The 17294-nt window shown below is 38.7% G+C and overlaps 1 protein-coding gene across 1 annotated transcript in view; it reads right to left on the minus strand.

The window, feature by feature from the left end:
• Positions 1 to 17294, minus strand: part of LOC125921593 (protein Smaug homolog 2-like) — a 37623-nt gene that overhangs the window by 14443 nt on the left and 5886 nt on the right. The window contains 1 exon segment of the mRNA XM_049629194.1: positions 8863 to 9048. Coding sequence (XP_049485151.1) covers positions 8863 to 9048 — 186 coding nt within the window.

Here is a 17294-nt window from a genome sequence, read left to right on the forward strand (position 1 = left end):
TTTTAATGTTTATTTATTTTTGACAGAGAGAGAGAGCATGAGCAGGGGAGGGGCAGAGAGAGGGAGACACAGAATCCGAAGCAGGCTCCAGGCTCCAAGATGTCAGCACAGAGCCTGACTTGGGGCTTGAACTTACGAGCCACGAGATCATGACCTGAGCCAAAGTCAGAGGCTTAACAGACTGAGACACCCAGGCGCCCCTAGTGGTGCTCCTTTCTTGGCAGAAATTGTTCTTCACTATTTATCGCTAAAATCTTGTTAGAAATGCAGAATTCAAACCCCAGAATCTGAGATTCATTGTGCTAGAATCTAACTTAGTTACCTTGGCGCGTGTATATATATATATTTTAGCGCTCCAGGTAACTAGGTTGTTAACTAATGGTCTGAGCAAATCATAATTGTATTCCTGCTTATTTAGTATTTGTGACTGAGTTAACAGAATCAGTGTTTCTCAAAAATTTGTGTTCATATAGATCACCTGGGGGGTCTTTTTTTTTTTAACTTTTTATTTCAAAATAGTTGTAGATTCACAGGAAGCTGCAAAGACAATAGAGAGAGGATCTGGGTACCCTTCACTCAGTTTCCCCTAATGGTTACATTTTGTGTAACTATAGTGCAGTATCAAAACCAGGAAATCCATGTCGGTACAAATATAGAACTATTCCATAACCACAAAATTCTGGCTTATATTTTCCCTTTACAATCACATGTACTCCTTTTTCTCCACTTACCATTTAACCTCTGACAAGTAATCTGTGTTCCATCTCTACTTTTTGTCAGGTTGAGAAATGTTATATAAATGGAGTCCACAATATGTGGCCTCTTGAGATTGGCTTCCCTCACTCTGCATAAATGCCCTTGAGACCTATACAAACTGTTGCGTGAAGCGATAGTTTTTTCCTTTTCCTTTTTATCTTGAAATAATTATAGATCCACAGAGGATTGCAAAAACAGTACAGAGAACCCCTGTTTTCCACAACGGTACCATCTTAGGTAACTATAGCACAATGTCAAAAGCAGGAAACTGATATTGGTACAAGCCACAGATCTTATTCAGATTTTATCAGTTTTATGTGCACTCGTTTGTATGTTAATGTCTATGTAGTTCTATGCAATTTTAACATGTGTAGATTCATAGAACCAACACCATAATCAAGATTCAAAACTACTCGATCACCACTCAGATCCTTGCGTTACCCCTTTATGGTCCCCATCCCCCTTCCCTCTTCTACTCCATCTCTAACCACTGACAGCCGTTAATCTGTTCTCCATCTTTATAATTTTGTCATTTCAAGAATGTCATATCAATGGAATCATGCACCTATAACCTTTTCAGATTGGCTTTTTTTCCCCCACATAGTGTAATCCTTGAGATCCATTAACTTGTTGCTTGTATCAATAGATTTTTCTTTTTTTCTTGAGGAATGGTATTCCATTGTTTCTTTCAGGACATTTTGCTTGTTTCCATTTTGGGGCTATTACAAAGGAATCTACCATGAACAATCACGTACAAAAAGTGTGCATGTGTGTGTGTGTGTTTAAAAAGCCCAGCCTCCAGACTAAGTAGATCAGGATCTCAAGGGTAAAGCCTGACATCAGTTTTTTAAAAGTTTCCTTGAGAATTCTCATGTGCATCAAAGATTTCTAAAACTTAATTTAGAACCTAAAATCAAAAGCCTTAAAACCTTAAATTTTAGAAATCTGTAAATTCTGCAGAATCATTTGTTAGCGACAGTATCATTATTATGAAACTGCGAGATGCTAGGCATTGTACGTATTTAAACCTCTTAACCCTGCGCGGTATATATTTTACTCTCCCTTTACATATGAGGAGGCTGAGAGGTGGGTGAAATGGGTAATTGTGGTAAAAAGGTAAAAACATCCTTAAAATTTTTTTTTTCAATGTTGATTTATTTTTGAGAGAGAGAGAGAGAGACAGGGCACGAGTGGGGGAGGGGCAGAGAGTAAGAGGGAGACAGAGAATCTGAAACAGGCTCCAGCCTCTGAGCTGTCAGTACCGAGCCCAACTCCTGGCTGGAATTCACGGACTGTGAGATCATGTCCTGAGCCAAAGTCAGACGCTTAACGGACTGTCCTTTTATAAAATAAGTAAGTCCTGGGAATGTAAAGTACAGCATAGCAACTATATATGATTATAATGTATAGTATGTATATAATAATATATATAGTATAATGTAATATAGTATGATTATTATATGAATATAATGTAGTATAGATTATAGATTATATATAATCTATATATATATAATCTATAATCTATAATATATTATAGATTATATGTAATGTAATACCGTATTGTATATTTGAAATTGCTAAGAAAGTAGATCTTAAAATTTCTTATCACAAGAAAAAAATTGTGACTCTGTGGCAATGGATGTTAACTAAACTAATTATTAGGGTAATCATTTTGCAATATATACAGATGTGAAATCATTATGTTGTACACCTGAGCCTAATATATGTCAATTATTTCTTAAAAGAAAAAAATCATTCCTTAGAGATATCTGTTAAGCATCCTATATTATAAATTAATTGTAGTTCAAGAGAGAAAACTTTCAAGAAAGGGGTATTCTTTTCTCCTTTTAACTCAAGAAAATATTTTAGGATAGAACTTCAAAGAACCTTACAGGAAAAAAAAATCCCACAATTTATAAATTATAAAGAAAAAAGGATTTGTTTTCAAAACGGTATCTTACACAATTAGGAGCCAAGTGAACTTAATTACCATGCAAATGATTCAGAAAGGCAAATTAACTGTAGTAGGATACTTTGGTCTATATCCGAATTTTGATTCTCTATATCCATACAACTCAGTGAAATGTGAACAAAGAAAAAGGAAATGATCTATATCTCGGGATAGCCACATTCATTGGCCAAGCTACCTTACTAAAGTGTGTGGACCAGAAGGAAGTGAGGGAGAGAGACTCCAAAATCTCTTCAAGTAGAAGTTTTGAGAAGACTGTCCTAGTGCTTCACAATACCACATGCCAGGGATACCAAGTGTCAGCATAGAATGTTCACTGAATTATTTGATTATTGGATAATTGTCAGATGGCCTGAGAGAGAGAGAGAGAGAAAGGAAGAGAGAAAATGATGGCTTCAGCCTTTGCCTGTGAAGTTCACAGTTTGAGCCTGCCAGATCTTCCCTTCCTGACTGCATGTCTTGCAGATTTTGGATTTGCTTAGACGGCCCTCATAATCAAAGAAGCTAATTCCTTGTGAACACACACACACACACACACACACACAGAAAGAGAGAGAGAGGGAGAGAGAGAGAAGATTGAAGGGTTGGGGCTGAAGACATAAATTTTGGGAGTCATGATTGTAGAGATGCTTATCTCACAAAATTGGTTGGGATCACCAAGAGAGAGTACATAGAGAGAACATGAAGGGAAATGATTGAGTCCTGGATGGCCCAACATTTAGAGCTCCAACAGAGCAGGGAAGCCAAAAACAGCATGGAAAAGGAGTGGTCCCTGAGGTAAGAGAGAACGAGAGGACTGTCATGTCACAGAAGCCCCTAGAAGACAGTGTTTCAAGAAAGGAGAGGCCAAATGAGTCTAATACTGGTGAACTGTTGAGTAAAGTAAGGTGGCCATTGGATTTGATAATGACAATGACTCAGTGTTTGTATAATACATTTTGGAACACTTTTGTGAAAACTGGAATGTCAGTTTTTTCTTACATGAGTCATTGGGAAGTTGTTATGGTCATTATTATCTTTCTTTTCTTTAATTTTTTTTGACGTTTATTTATTTTTGAGACAGAGAGAGACAGAGCATGAACAGGGGAGAGGCAGAGAGAGAGGGAGACACACAATCGGAAGCAGGCTCCAGCCTCTGAGCCATCAGCCCAGAGCCCGACGTGGGGCTCAAACTCACGGACCGCGAGATCGTGACCTGAGCTGAAGTCGGACTCTTAACCGACTGAGCCACCCAGGCCCCCCTACCTTTCTTTTCTTAATGAGGAACCTAGGTTCAGATTTCAGGGAATGGCTCAAGCTTAAAGTAGTTAATTATGGCAGACCTGGGTGAGAACCAGATTTCTTCATTCCAGATAGGTTCTCTGATTCTAAATCCTGGTTGGCATAGGAATCACCTGTGGAGCTTTCTAAAAATGGAGCTACTCCGAACCTACTACAAATATGTCTCAACAAGGAACTCTGGGGAATGAGCTTTAAAAAGAAAGAAATACAACTCAGAAGTTCTAATGAGTGGCCAGGATTGAGGGTCACTCAATTAGTTTGTAGTGTGTTCTGAGCAACCTTACAATTAGACTTCCTAGGATTAAAGTCTATGCAGTATTTGCTTAACCTAGTTCACAAAGATCAGCTGAACTGTCTTTGAGCTTCCTCAGGGTGGAAATGCTAATTAACCCAACATGTTAATGCCTCAGTTCAATCTGCTAAGGTGTTTTTCTTATAATTAGTCTCCTGCTTCTGAGTGGAGAAAGCATTTCCCCAAAGACACTTCTTTCCTTTGCAATTGAACCTCCAAATTAAACTTAGTTGTCTCATCAGGTGAATTTCCATGACCAGGTCCTCAAGAATCATTTTGGGGTAGAGATGCGACTGATGGGAACGTGTGGAGATAATGATCTATTGTAAGTTCATGAAATAAGAATGGTGTCCAAAACAGTATTTTTACCTATTACAAAAGAGAAAAATGTGCTTTATAGGTAATTTAAAACAAGGACTCAAATTTATTAAATTCTGAGGTAATTTTTCTAAAATTTTAGCAACATATGTTCACTCACTGGGCATTTCCAGCCTTTCCTTCCTTCCCTCTTTTCTTTCTTTCTTTCTTTCTTTCTTTCTTTCTTTCTTTCTTTCTTTCTTTCTTTCGCACAAGCAGGGTAAGGGCAGAGAGAGAGAGGGAGAGAGAGAATTCCAAGCAGGCTCTGTACTGTCAGTGCAGAGTCCAATGCAGGGCTCTAATTCATGAGCCATGAGATCATGACCTGAGCCAAAATCAAGAGTTGGACATTTAACTGACTGAGCCACCCAGGCACCCCCATTTCCAGCCCTTCTGTAAGAAGAGGTCCTGCTGTACCTCTTTTTTTTCCTGGGAGTGGTCAGTCCACACTAGAGCAACCTCAGGACTAATCCTTAGACATGGCCCCTCAGAAGGACCGTTTTGCATTTGCCTTTCATTTATCATTCGACAATGTATTTTTCCACCTCTTCCTCTAAGGACTTAATGCACATTAGAATCACCTGTGAGTTTTTTAAAAAAATGATGCCTATGCCCCTACCTCAAGGAGTTTGATTTCCTTAGCTGCTGCTTCTATAACTGTATGTTTGGACTTGTACAGTAGCCTCCCCACCTTTAGTCTGTTAGCAAACTAATATATACTACATATTCCTGACAGGTAAATCTTTCTGAAACCTAAATTGATGTGTTTAAAAGATTAAAGGTAAAAAATGATCTTCTGCCTCTCCTCACTATGCACAAAAATTAACTCAAAACAGATCAAAGATTTAACTGGAGGAGCTGAAAGTATAAAATTCTTAGATGAAAACCTAAGAATGAACTTTGTGACCTTGGATTAGACAATGATTTCTTAGATATGACACCAAAAGCACAAGGAATAAAAGAAAAAATAGATAAGTTGGGCATTATTAAAATTAAAAACTCCTGTACTTCAAAGGACACCCCCATTTCCCACACACTGGGAAAAAATTTCCAAATATATATCTGATAAGAGATTTGTATCTAGACATATAAAGAGCTATTACAACCTAATACAAAGATAAATAACCCAATTTAAAATAGGCAAAGGAAGAGGCATTTCCCGAAAGATAGGTGATGGCCAATAAGCAGACGAAAAGATGCTCAACATCATTAGTCATCAGGCAAATGCAAATCAAAATCACAATGAAATAACACTTTGCACCCAGTAGGATGGCTATAATAAAAAAGTTAGATAATGACAAGTGTTGGTGATAAGATGGGAAAATTGGAACCCTCGTTCATTGGTGGGAATATACAATAGTGCAATAGCTTTGGAAAATAGTCTAGCAGGTCCTCAAAAAGTTCATCATGGAACCATATGACCCAGCAATTCCACTCCTGGGTACTTATACCCAAGAGAATTGAAGACATGTATCCACACAAAAACTTGTATGCAAATCTTCAGAGCAGCATTATTTATAATAGCCAAAAGGTGGAAACAATCCAAATGTCCATCAACTGATGAATGGATAAATAAAATCTGATATATCCACACAATGGAATGTTATTCATCAATAAAAAGAAATGAAGTACTGATAACATGCTGCAACATGGATGAACTTTGAAAATATACCAAGTGAAAGAAGTCAGTTCCAAATGACCATATTATCACATGACTCCATTGATATGAACTGACCCAAATAGGCACATCTATAGAGACAGACAGTATATTAGTGGTTATCTAGGGTTGGAGGGACAAGAGGTAGTGGGGAGTGATGGTTAGGGGTAGGGGGTTTCCTTTTAGGTAATGAAATGTTCTCAAATTGACTGTAACAATAGATACCCAACTCTATGAAGATACAAAAAGCCACTGGACTATACACTTAAAGAAATTACCTTCTAAATTGAAGAAGATATAAAGAAATGGAAAAACATTCCGTGCTCATGGATTGGAAGAATAAATATTGTCAAAATGTCAATACTACCCAAAGCTATCTACACATTCAATGCAATCCCAATCAAAATTGCACCAGCATTCTTCTCGAAACTAGAACAAGCAATCCTAAAATTCATATGGAACCACAAAAGGCCCCGAATAGCCAAAGTAATTTTGAAGAAGAAGACCAAAGCAGGAGGCATCACAATCCCAGACTTTAGCCTCTACTACAAAGCTGTAATCACCAAGACAGCATGGTATTGGCACAAAAACAGACACATAGACCAATGGAATAGAATAGAAACCCCAGAACTAGACCCACAAACGTATGGCCAACTCATCTTTGACAAAGCAGGAAAGAACATCCAATGGAAAAAACACAGTCTCTTTAACAAATGGTGCTGGGAGAACTGGACAGCAACATGCAGAAGATTGAAACTAGACCACTTTCTCACACCATTCACAAAAATAAACTCAAAATGGATAAAGGACCTGAATGTGAGACAGGAAACCATCAAAACCCTAGAAGAGAAAATAGGAAAAGACCTCTCTGACCTCAGCCACAGCAATTTCTTACTTGACACATCCCCAAAGGCAAGGGAATTAAAAGCAAAAATAAACCACTGGGACCTTATGAAGATAAAAAGCTTCTGCACAGCAAAGGAAACAACCAAGAAAACTAAAAGGCAACCAACGGAATGGGAAAAGATATTTGCAAATGACATATCGGACAAAGGGCTAGTATCCAAAATCTACAAAGAGCTCACCAAACTCCACACCCGAAAAACAAATAACCCAGTGAAGAAATGGGCAGAAAACATGAATAGACACTTCTCTAGAGAAGACATCCGGATGGCCAACAGGCACATGAAAAGATGTTCAACGTCGCTCCTCATCAGGGAAATACAAATCAAAACCACACTCAGATATCACCTCACGCCAGTCAGAGTGGCCAAAATGAACAAATCAGGAGACTATAGATGCTGGAGAGGATGTGGAGAAACAGGAACCCTCTTGCACTGTTGGTGGGAATGCAAATTGGTGCAGCCACTCTGGAAAACAGTGTGGAGGTTCCTCAGAAAATTAAAAATAAACCTACCCTATGACCCAGCAGTAGCATTGCTAGAAATTTACCCAAGGGATACAGGAGTGCTGATGCATAGGGGCACTCGTACCCCAATGTTTATAGCAGCACTCTCAACAATAGCAAATTATGGAAAGAGCCTAAATGTCCATCAACTGATGAATGGATAAAGAAATTGTGGTTTATATACACAATGGAGTACTACATGGCAATGAGAAAGAATGAAATATGGCCCTTTGTAGCAACGTGGACGGAACTGGAGAGTGTGATGCTAAGTGAAATAAGCCATACAGAGAAAGACAGATACCATATGTGTTCACTCTTATGTGGATCCTGAGAAACTTAACAGAAACCCATGGGGGAGGGGAAGGAAAAAAAAAAAAGAGGTTAGAGTGGGAGAGAGCCAAAGCGTAAGAGACTCTTAAAAACTGAGAACAAACTGAGGGGTTGATGGGGGGTGGGAGGGAGGGGAGGGTGCGTGATGGGTATTGAGGAGGGCACCTTTTGGGATGAGCACTGGGTGTTGTATGGAAACCAGTTTGACAATAAACTTCATATATGGGGAAAAAAAAAAGAAATTACCTTCTGAGTTTTTTGAACGCCTTAGCCTGATTTTCACTGTTATCTAGGGTTAGGGCTTCTGCTCTGTTCAAACTTTAGCTTTATCTCCTTTTATCCTCCGTCTGTGCTAGGTGACAGCCAAACTGGACTTCTCCAAATTTCTCCAACAGGTCTTGTGCTCTGCTTTCTTCTTGTAATGTGCCTCCTTTCCCCCTCTGTGTGTCGTGCCATATCCTTAAAAGTCCAAGTGAGGTGCCTTCTCCTCCATCTCTGCCCATCTCAATCCCCATGCTATGTTTGCTCAGTCTGCTATGTGCTTAGTTTTGATAGAAGATGGAGGAAAACCTTGCCTCTCCTCCTCCACCTTCTTATTCCCCAGGGTGTCTCTTTCATCCTCTCTTCTTAATTATTGCAAAACATGTGAGAAATGTAGTCAAAACTACTTTTGGGGGAGGAGTGGGAGAGTTCAAAGTACACTTGTATTTTTCATTTTGCTTAAGTTGTTTATGAAAATGTTCATATGTTCATATGCTAGAGTGCATCGAGACGCTGACCATCAAGGTCAGGTTGCTCCAACCAGAACATACCTGGAGTGAGAGAAAGCTGGGAGTGAGTCAAGATTCCAGATGTCCGCTTACAAAAGCTCCCCTTTCTCTGGAGGGAGTGGGATGGCAGGCACATTGAGTAGTTCCTCAGCTGGGGGTCCTCCCACACCATCTGCTGGTGACCTTGTGTGACAGCCCATGTGCCTGGTTGCAGGAGGCTGTGGGCAGCTCCCAGACACAAGAGGGGAACAGGAGGACTACCCCTCGATAGCTTTGCCTAGAGTGTCCCTCTCTTCCTTTACTCAGGATGCAGAGGGTACTTTCCAGGTGGCGATAGTAAAGTACAAGAGGAACCTAATGATTTGTCTTTAATCACATGTGTTAGTTGTGAAATTAGAAATTTAAGAGGGGAAGCAGGAACACAAAACCCTACTCCGGAATCAGAAAGAAAACTTGAAGAGTGTCAGGTGTGCAATTTTAAGGTCCCAGATTTTTACAGAAACTTGAGAATTCAAGAATTGTTTTGGTTGAATTTACCTTTCCATTCTAAATGTCCCTAAATTAAGATTTTGGAAAATTATAGAAGTTTCTGGTTAAGGTAATCTAAAGTGAAGTTTGCCTTACACTCCAAAGCATTATAGTTTTTTTCTCATTGAAAATTGCTTGAGTAATAGTTGGTGTGGTAAGAAATTCCAGTACTAAGGAAGCAAATATCTGGTTTGTATGTACAGCATTTAGCTGATCATCTCTTTGTGTTTTCTAAACGAAAAAGCACTATACCATGAGTAAAAAGGCGTGGGCTATGGGGTCAGACAAGTCTAGGTTCTAGCCTACTGGGTGTTTTCCCTTGGGTAAATTGCTTAATCTATCTGAGTCTGTTTCTACAATTGCCGACCTCCTGAAAGGATTGTTTATGAGGATTAAACAAGATAATAATGATTAATGATTTAGCATATAGTGTTTGGAACTTGGATAAGTTTCAGCAATTGGGAACTAACAAGAGAAGTGCATATACATGTTCTTTTTTACTCAATTATAAGCCCTTTCAGGACAGCAACCAGTTTTTATACCCGCAATGCCTAACAGAGTTGAGACTCAATAAAGTTTGTTGAATGAATGAGTGACTGAGCAAGTGAGTGAGTGAGTGGAGTGGTCTTTATTGGAGTCCCTGATATAAATAAGTAATGAAACTTTCAGTGGTGCGATTGTGTCTTGCATTTTTTTTCCTGCATGTTTTTCTTTTTTCTGAAGTCACTTTCTTGAAGTCACGCTGCTTTGTTTTTTTTTAAAGTAAACTCTACACCCAGTGTGGGGCTTGAACTCAGACCCTGAGATCAAGAGTCACATGCTTCACTGCTTGTTTGTTTTCATAGAAGATTTGATTGAAGTTTGTTTTTTCTGAATGAAGTTTTTATATGCTCTGAATGCTTCACTTGCAAGTGTTTTTTCCCCACTATTTTCCCTTACTGCAGGGTGATGGAGATTTAGAGAACTCAGGGATTTATATCACAGACTTTGCAGTGAAATTAGCACTAGAATGTTTAGGCTTCACAGTCATAGAATTCTTTTTTTTTTTAATTTTTTTATTCTGCTAAACTCTCTTTTCTTCTGCTTTTCTATTATGTATAGAGAATCTATTATATAAACATCATCTCTCAAGTTCTTATTTCTTGGGGCACCTGGGTGGCTCAGTCAGTTAAGCTTCTGACTTCAGCTCAGGTCATGACCTCACCGCTGGTGAGTTTGAGCCCCGCGTCAGGCTCTATGCTGACAGCTCAGAGTCTGGAGCCTGCTTCAGATTCTGTGTCTCCATCTCTCTCTGCCTCTTTCCCGCTCACGCTCTGTCTCTTTATCTCAAAAATAAATAAATGTTAAAAGAAAAGGAAAAAAAGTTATTTCTTCACTTCCCACAGGTGAAAAATGGTATTCCAAGTAAGAAGCATCAAAATTAATAAACCATCCAGGTGAAAGGTGAGGCAGTTGATTGATGGTTTATTTAGCCTGCCACCCCTTCTCAGCTTTTAAAACACTTCTATTGTAAAATATTGCACATTTGTTCAGAAACATGCAGCAATGTATCTGTGCAGCTTAACAAGTATTTATAGACACCCATGTAACTGGCACTCACGTTAAGAAATTGAACATTGTGAGCGCTTCGTCCCAATCCAGGTATTAATTTCATGTTTTTTTAATTATTTTTAAAAATTTTTTTTGGGGGGGTGGGGCAGCACAGAGCCCGACATGAGGCTTGAACTTGTGAACCGGGAGATCATGACCTGAGCTGAAGTGGGACGCTTAACCGACTGAGCCACCCAGGCGCTCCTCCATGTATTAATTTCTGATCTCAACCCCTATTCACTCCCCAAAGGTAATTGTTATCTTTCTTTTATGTTAATCATTTTCTTGCTTTTCTTTATAGTTATACTGCTTATGTGTGCAATATCCTTAAACAATATTGTGCAGTTTTTGCCTGTTTTAAAACTGTATATAAATCATACTGTATATACTCTTTTGCATCTTGCTTTTGGCTTTTTGCTCAACATTATGCTGTAAGTCACCATTATTGTTACATGTAGTTGAAATTTATCAATTTTGTTGCTGAGTGATATTCTTGGATGAGTATACAGAATATATACTTTTATCCATTCTACTGAAAATAGGTTGCTTCCTATGTACATTTTCATATATGTATTCTGGTTTACATGTACATACTTTCTCTAGGATATATACCCAGGAACATACTTGCTACATCACTGGGTATGCAGATCTTCAACTTAACTGGATACTACCAAGTTGTTTTCCAAGGTGACAGTACAACCTCACCAGCGATGTATGAATAGAGTTCCAGTGGCTCTGCATCTTTAACAACATTTGATCTTTCCTTTTCCTTTTTCCTTTCCTTCTTTTTGTAGCAATTCCACTGCCAGTAGAGTATATATTGTTGTGGTTGGCATTTGCATTTCCAGGATGACTAATGAAATTTAGTGCCTTTTCATTGGCAGTTTGGATTTTCTGTTTTGTGAAGCATCTGTTTAAGTCTTACTCATTTTATTTGTTGGACTGCATACCTTTTTCTCAGTAAATTTGGCCTGTCCTTCCTTTCATGAGTAATATAGGTGGATGTTGACAGAGAATGGAGTCTCGTGGTCATTGCCAACCTTTTTGAAATCTGCCAAGAGCAGTTTAAGTTTTTGGGGAAGAGGTTGTAACCAGTCAGTTCTCCTTTTCTGATGTTACCTCCAGGTGGTTCATGAGTTTTCTGTCCTTGAGCCTGAGCAAGTGACTCTTGGTAAGATTTGAGTAAGTGCCATCAAGGGAGGGCACAGGAAAACTTTCCTACACGTTGCAATCAGGAAATCATTTAATGGAGGACATCTAAGGATGTTCATTGCTTGGGGAAGGCCTCCAGTTAATTATTACCTAGAAGCCAAAAGCATAGCATGGTCTGATCAATTCCCAAACTGGTGAGTCCCCTTTAATCAGTGTTTTGAAGACATTTAAATTCCCATCAGACTAATTAGTTCATCTGGAAACTAATGTTTACTTGGAAATGAGTCAAATGAGAAGGGGATTCTCTGAAACAATTTCCTGGAGGAATGTGTCTTCCCTCTCCTTAAATAAAGTGGAGGATAGAGAGGAAAAGTAGGATAGAGTTACTTGCTGTTACTAATAAATAAGCTGCTGGAGCATTTCTGTACGTCTTTAAATGTTGTTCTAAACAGAGTTGACAGGTTGACTTTGCAACATAATGACTGGTAGTTTCTGCATTTGAACATTTTTTTTCTATCCAGAAAAAAGTTTTTCTTATTAAGAGTATTTTGTTTGTTTGTTTTTTAATAATGCTTGAGATGGTTGAAATTTTGTAAATCTTTATTTCTCAAAGAAAAATGAAATTACAGCTTTTGATTAAACTCCACAAGGGCAGGAGTTTGGGTCTCTTGTATTCACCACTGTTTTTCCAGAGCCTAGAGCAGGGTCTGGTGCATGGCAGGCACTCAAATATTCATTGAATAAATGAATGAATAAATGACTTTCCGGAACTAGGGGGTATTGAAAGCTAATAGCCTAGAACAGAAAGAAACAAAGATGATGCTTATTATTATGTGAACATATGCAGGCACACGCAGTCACTGCTTTGATTTGACCATGTTCATGACTTTCTAGGCAAAGAGATGGAAAATTTCTGCCCTTTCGAGGAGAGTGTGTATAAATAACTAATGAGCACGAGAATAGTTTTACAGTCATAAAACTACATACAGTCATATCTTAAAGAAAAGTTTTAGTTCTTGAGGGCAAAAACTGCTTTCCTCTCTTCTATTTCTAAGGATCCTGTGTCTTAGAAATGCCTAATATAGCTCTGTACATGAAAGGTTTTCAAAAAAGTGTGCAAAGTGTGAACATTGTTTCAACACAGTTTACCTGGAATTATAATTTAATTCATTGCAAATCAACACATTCTTTGCAGTATTTTTTGTCTGTTGGAAATAAGCCCTGAGGCAGGAAGGGTGTGGGTGGGGCAGCATCATAATCATCTTTGTGTTCTTAGTGAACATCACGAGACATATAATAGGACTCAATCATGTCAGTTGAATGCATGAATCGATCCTATAAAGAAGAGTTGAGGAACCAAGGATGATTAACCTGGAGAAGGAAAGGTCTTGGGGAGGAGACAAGATCGTAGTCTTTGGATACTTGAAAACCTAACCTGTGGCAGGGGAGTCAAATGAAGACACTATGTGGATGCTTCTAACAGGCAGATTGTTATTTGTCACACATCAGCAGAGGAACAACTTGATCTCAAAACCAAAATCTGGAAATAAGAAAAATTGCATTTTTTTGTATTTATTTTTTGGTCTTATTTTTTCTCAGGATTTGTTGTGAGGCACCTCATTTCCCCCTATTATTCATTCCCTTATTTTCTCTGAGGTTCATTGTACGAGTTCCTTATTCAGCAGGCCAACTCCAGCTCTCACTCAGCATATCTGTTTCCTAGGGAATGATGATTCTTTCTGGGTCATTCCATACATATTTCAAGGCTTAGGATTCCATGCTACAATCAGCTAAGAACAATACCGGTCTACCTTTGTCTATAAAAATGAGATCTAAGACATGTGATAAGATGTGAATCAATTTCAGGACTAACTAGACCTCCACATTGCTCCTGATGAGTATCTTATTGCTAAGGACTCTTCTCAAATCAATGTGAAAAATTAGTCTCTGTAGACAGTGCTGTGTCTGTTGCTCTTGGTATTATTTATACATCACCTTGTTACTAACATGAATGGCATCTTGAATTAAATATACTAGTTTTACCTTGATTTTTGTTTGGACAATAAAAGTCTCAATTATTGGGCTATTCCACATCAATCTTTTCTGCTTTAAATTCAGATCTCATTGCTTGTTTGAAAAATACAAATAATTTGAGAGAAATGCTATGACTTAGAAGAGAGCTAGATCCAGGGCAGAAATAGAAAATGTCCCAACCTGAAGCATGCTCCTGAATTCTTATATAATCTTAGGTAGATTGCCCAATTTCTTAGCATCACATTCTCCTACCCATAAAGTAATGTTACCAAGAGAAGTTCATTATATTCTTCCTGTTGAAGGTGGAAGTCTGCTTAAAAATTCTTGACATGTAATGTTAAGTTGTCCCTGAAAATAGTGTTAAAAGGACTAACTTTGAAGTCATTTAGTCATATATTAAAAAAAAGTCTTTATTCATACTTTTAGCTTTCTTTCTCAATGGGGCTACATGGGACTCAACTTTGGGGCACCCAGTGCCTGAGGTTTGCAGAGTGAGTGAATCATGGTGAGGAAGCAGGAATCACCTTGATGAACTTAACCAAGGAGGGAGAGGGCTGGTATAGGAATGTGGTTAGTTTGAGGGATGATCCCCCAAATGCCAGCAAATCAACCATAGTAGTCCATAAGTTCAATAGTGCCTAACTACCGGTGGTGTGGTAGAAAGGTCAGTGTTAGGAAGCTTGGGTTAGTTCTGGCTCAGCTACCAACTGGCAACAACGCTGAGCGAGACACAAACTCTTTGGGCTTTGGTTTCTTTGTAAGTAAGTCTAGAGGGTTTGGGCTAGATCTACACTGTCCAATAGAGTAGCCACTTATTGGCCATGTGTGGCTATTGAACACTTGAAATGTGGTTGATGGGATTGAGAACAACTGAATTTTCTAATTTAATTTTATTGAATTTGAATTTAAATTAAAAATGGAAGCAGTGTAATAATTTTTTCTTTTAAATACAACCTTAAAACAATTTCTTTTTACATTTATTTATTTTTGAGAGACAGAGGGAGACAGAACACAAGTTGGGGGAGGGGCAGAGAGAGAAGGAGACACAGAATCTGAAGCAGGCTCCAGGCTCTGAGCCATCAGCACAGAGCCTGATGCGGGGCTCGAACTCATAAACCGCGAGATCAGGACCTGAGCCGAAGTCGGATGCTTAACTGACTGAGCCACCCAGGCGCCCCTTAAATACAATCTTATAACATTGGTAGGACTACATTTTATTTTAACTGCTCAAAATTTGGCATCCTTACTGAGATGTGTTACAAATGTAAAATACACACTGCATTTCAAAGTATGCAAAAGATGGTAAAATATCTCATTAATAGTATTTCTGTTTGTATTGGTTACATACTGAAATGATAATATTTTGGATCTATGGGGTTAAATAAAATATGTTATTAAGATTAATTTCACCTGCCTCTTTTTTACTTTTTAAAATGTGGCTACAATTTGGGTTGCCTGTGCAGCTCAGTCAGTTAAGCATCTGACTCTTGACTTTTGCTCAGGTCATGATCCCAGGGTCATGGGATTGAGCCTGGCTTCAGGAGTGCAGAGCCTGCTTGGGACTCTCTTCTCTCTGTCCCTGCCCTACTCTCTCACATGTGCTTTCTCTCTCAAAATAAATAAACATTAGATAAAATGTGGCTTCTAGAAAAATCTGAACTACATACATGGCTCACATTATATCTAATTGGATAGTGATGGGTTAGATGATTTCAATCACATCTCCCAGATATGCAGCCTATTGTTCTAGGCAGCTATTGTAAAAGTTCAGCTCTGAGTGGCTTGGAGCATGAATTTCAAAGAATTTAACAAGAGATTGTGAGTTGTAAGCTCCCAGTGCTAGCTGTGTGATTTGGGGCAGCTACTTAACCTCGATGGGCCTCAGTTTCCTCATTTGGGGAATAAATACATTTACCTCATAGACTTGTTGTAAGGGTTATATGAAATAGTGTATGTAAGGTACCAAAGTGCATGTGACCATGTAGAAATAAATATTCTCCAATCGTCTCATCTCTCTGATTGTAATTTTTAATACCCATGAGGACCAAAAGAGGAAGTCAGGACATGAGGGTTTTAGCACAAGCTCCAGCCCTTATGAAGAGCCAAGGTGAGAAGAGGTTAGGTGGTCACGGAAAATGGGTGGCTTGGTTAACAGGAGTCCGCTATTCTCAGGTTGGATCCTTGATGTGATCCAGGTGCTCACTTTCTAGCCGCATATGGTCATATCTCTCTCCCTTTACCCTCTTCCTTTTGCCCTGACGGTCTTTGTAGTTAGTTGTAGTCCAGACTTTTGAAGCGTCCTGTCCTCGGGATGTAGGAATGTTGGAAGACATAATTGAGACTGTTTGGGAAAGAAGACACGCGCCTTCCTTTCCTGGGTATCACTGTGGAGCATGGAGGTTCCCGAGGAAGAAGATGAGAGAAAACCCTGCAGCAGGTGCCGGCGTCATCCTACTTTGTATAGGCCCCTCAAGGCCTCCCCATGAGTCTAATCACCAACCGAGTTCCCCAGGCAGAATGTTGAAAAATAAAAAAAGGCAAGGAGTCCAACACAACACTTTCTTTAGGAAATGGGGCAATCTGAAACGTTAAGGATAATAGATTTATGGCATACTCTAGTTTTATTGAATCTATTTATTCATCACAAGTTTTAATTTTATCATTATTGATTATTCATAGTGATGAGAAAAATAAGCCCTGGGGTGAGAAAAACCTAGATTTGGATGTTAGTCATGATACTCACTACTGTGTATTCTTGGAAAGTGACATGCCCTCTCTGGGTCTAAATTTCCTCCTGTGATGGCAAGGGCTTCCACTCATGGTGAGGGCTCGAGAAATGGTTGTTATTATTTATTGATCTTGTAATATTTACTTACTTAAGATTATTATTCAATTATTACTTAACAGACACATAAAACTAGTCTTTTTTGAAGCCGCTTTTCATCTCTTGCCTGATTTCTGTTAGGGTTACTTTATTTCTTTGGTATCTGTGTAATTGGTTCACTTTGATGCGTAAAGCAAAGAATTATAATATAAATCAGGAAAGACAATATCCTAACTTGTGACTTGTAACTCTAAACATTATCTTGTCTCAGAGGGTGATTGTTTCAGTTATGTTGTCCCTGTGGGTGGTTGAAGTGGGATTCTTCTATGTGTCCCTTGAGTCAACT

The sequence above is a fragment of the Panthera uncia genome, chromosome C2, assembly GCF_023721935.1.
Source record: "Panthera uncia isolate 11264 chromosome C2, Puncia_PCG_1.0, whole genome shotgun sequence".
Classification (NCBI taxonomy): domain Eukaryota; kingdom Metazoa; phylum Chordata; class Mammalia; order Carnivora; family Felidae; genus Panthera; species Panthera uncia.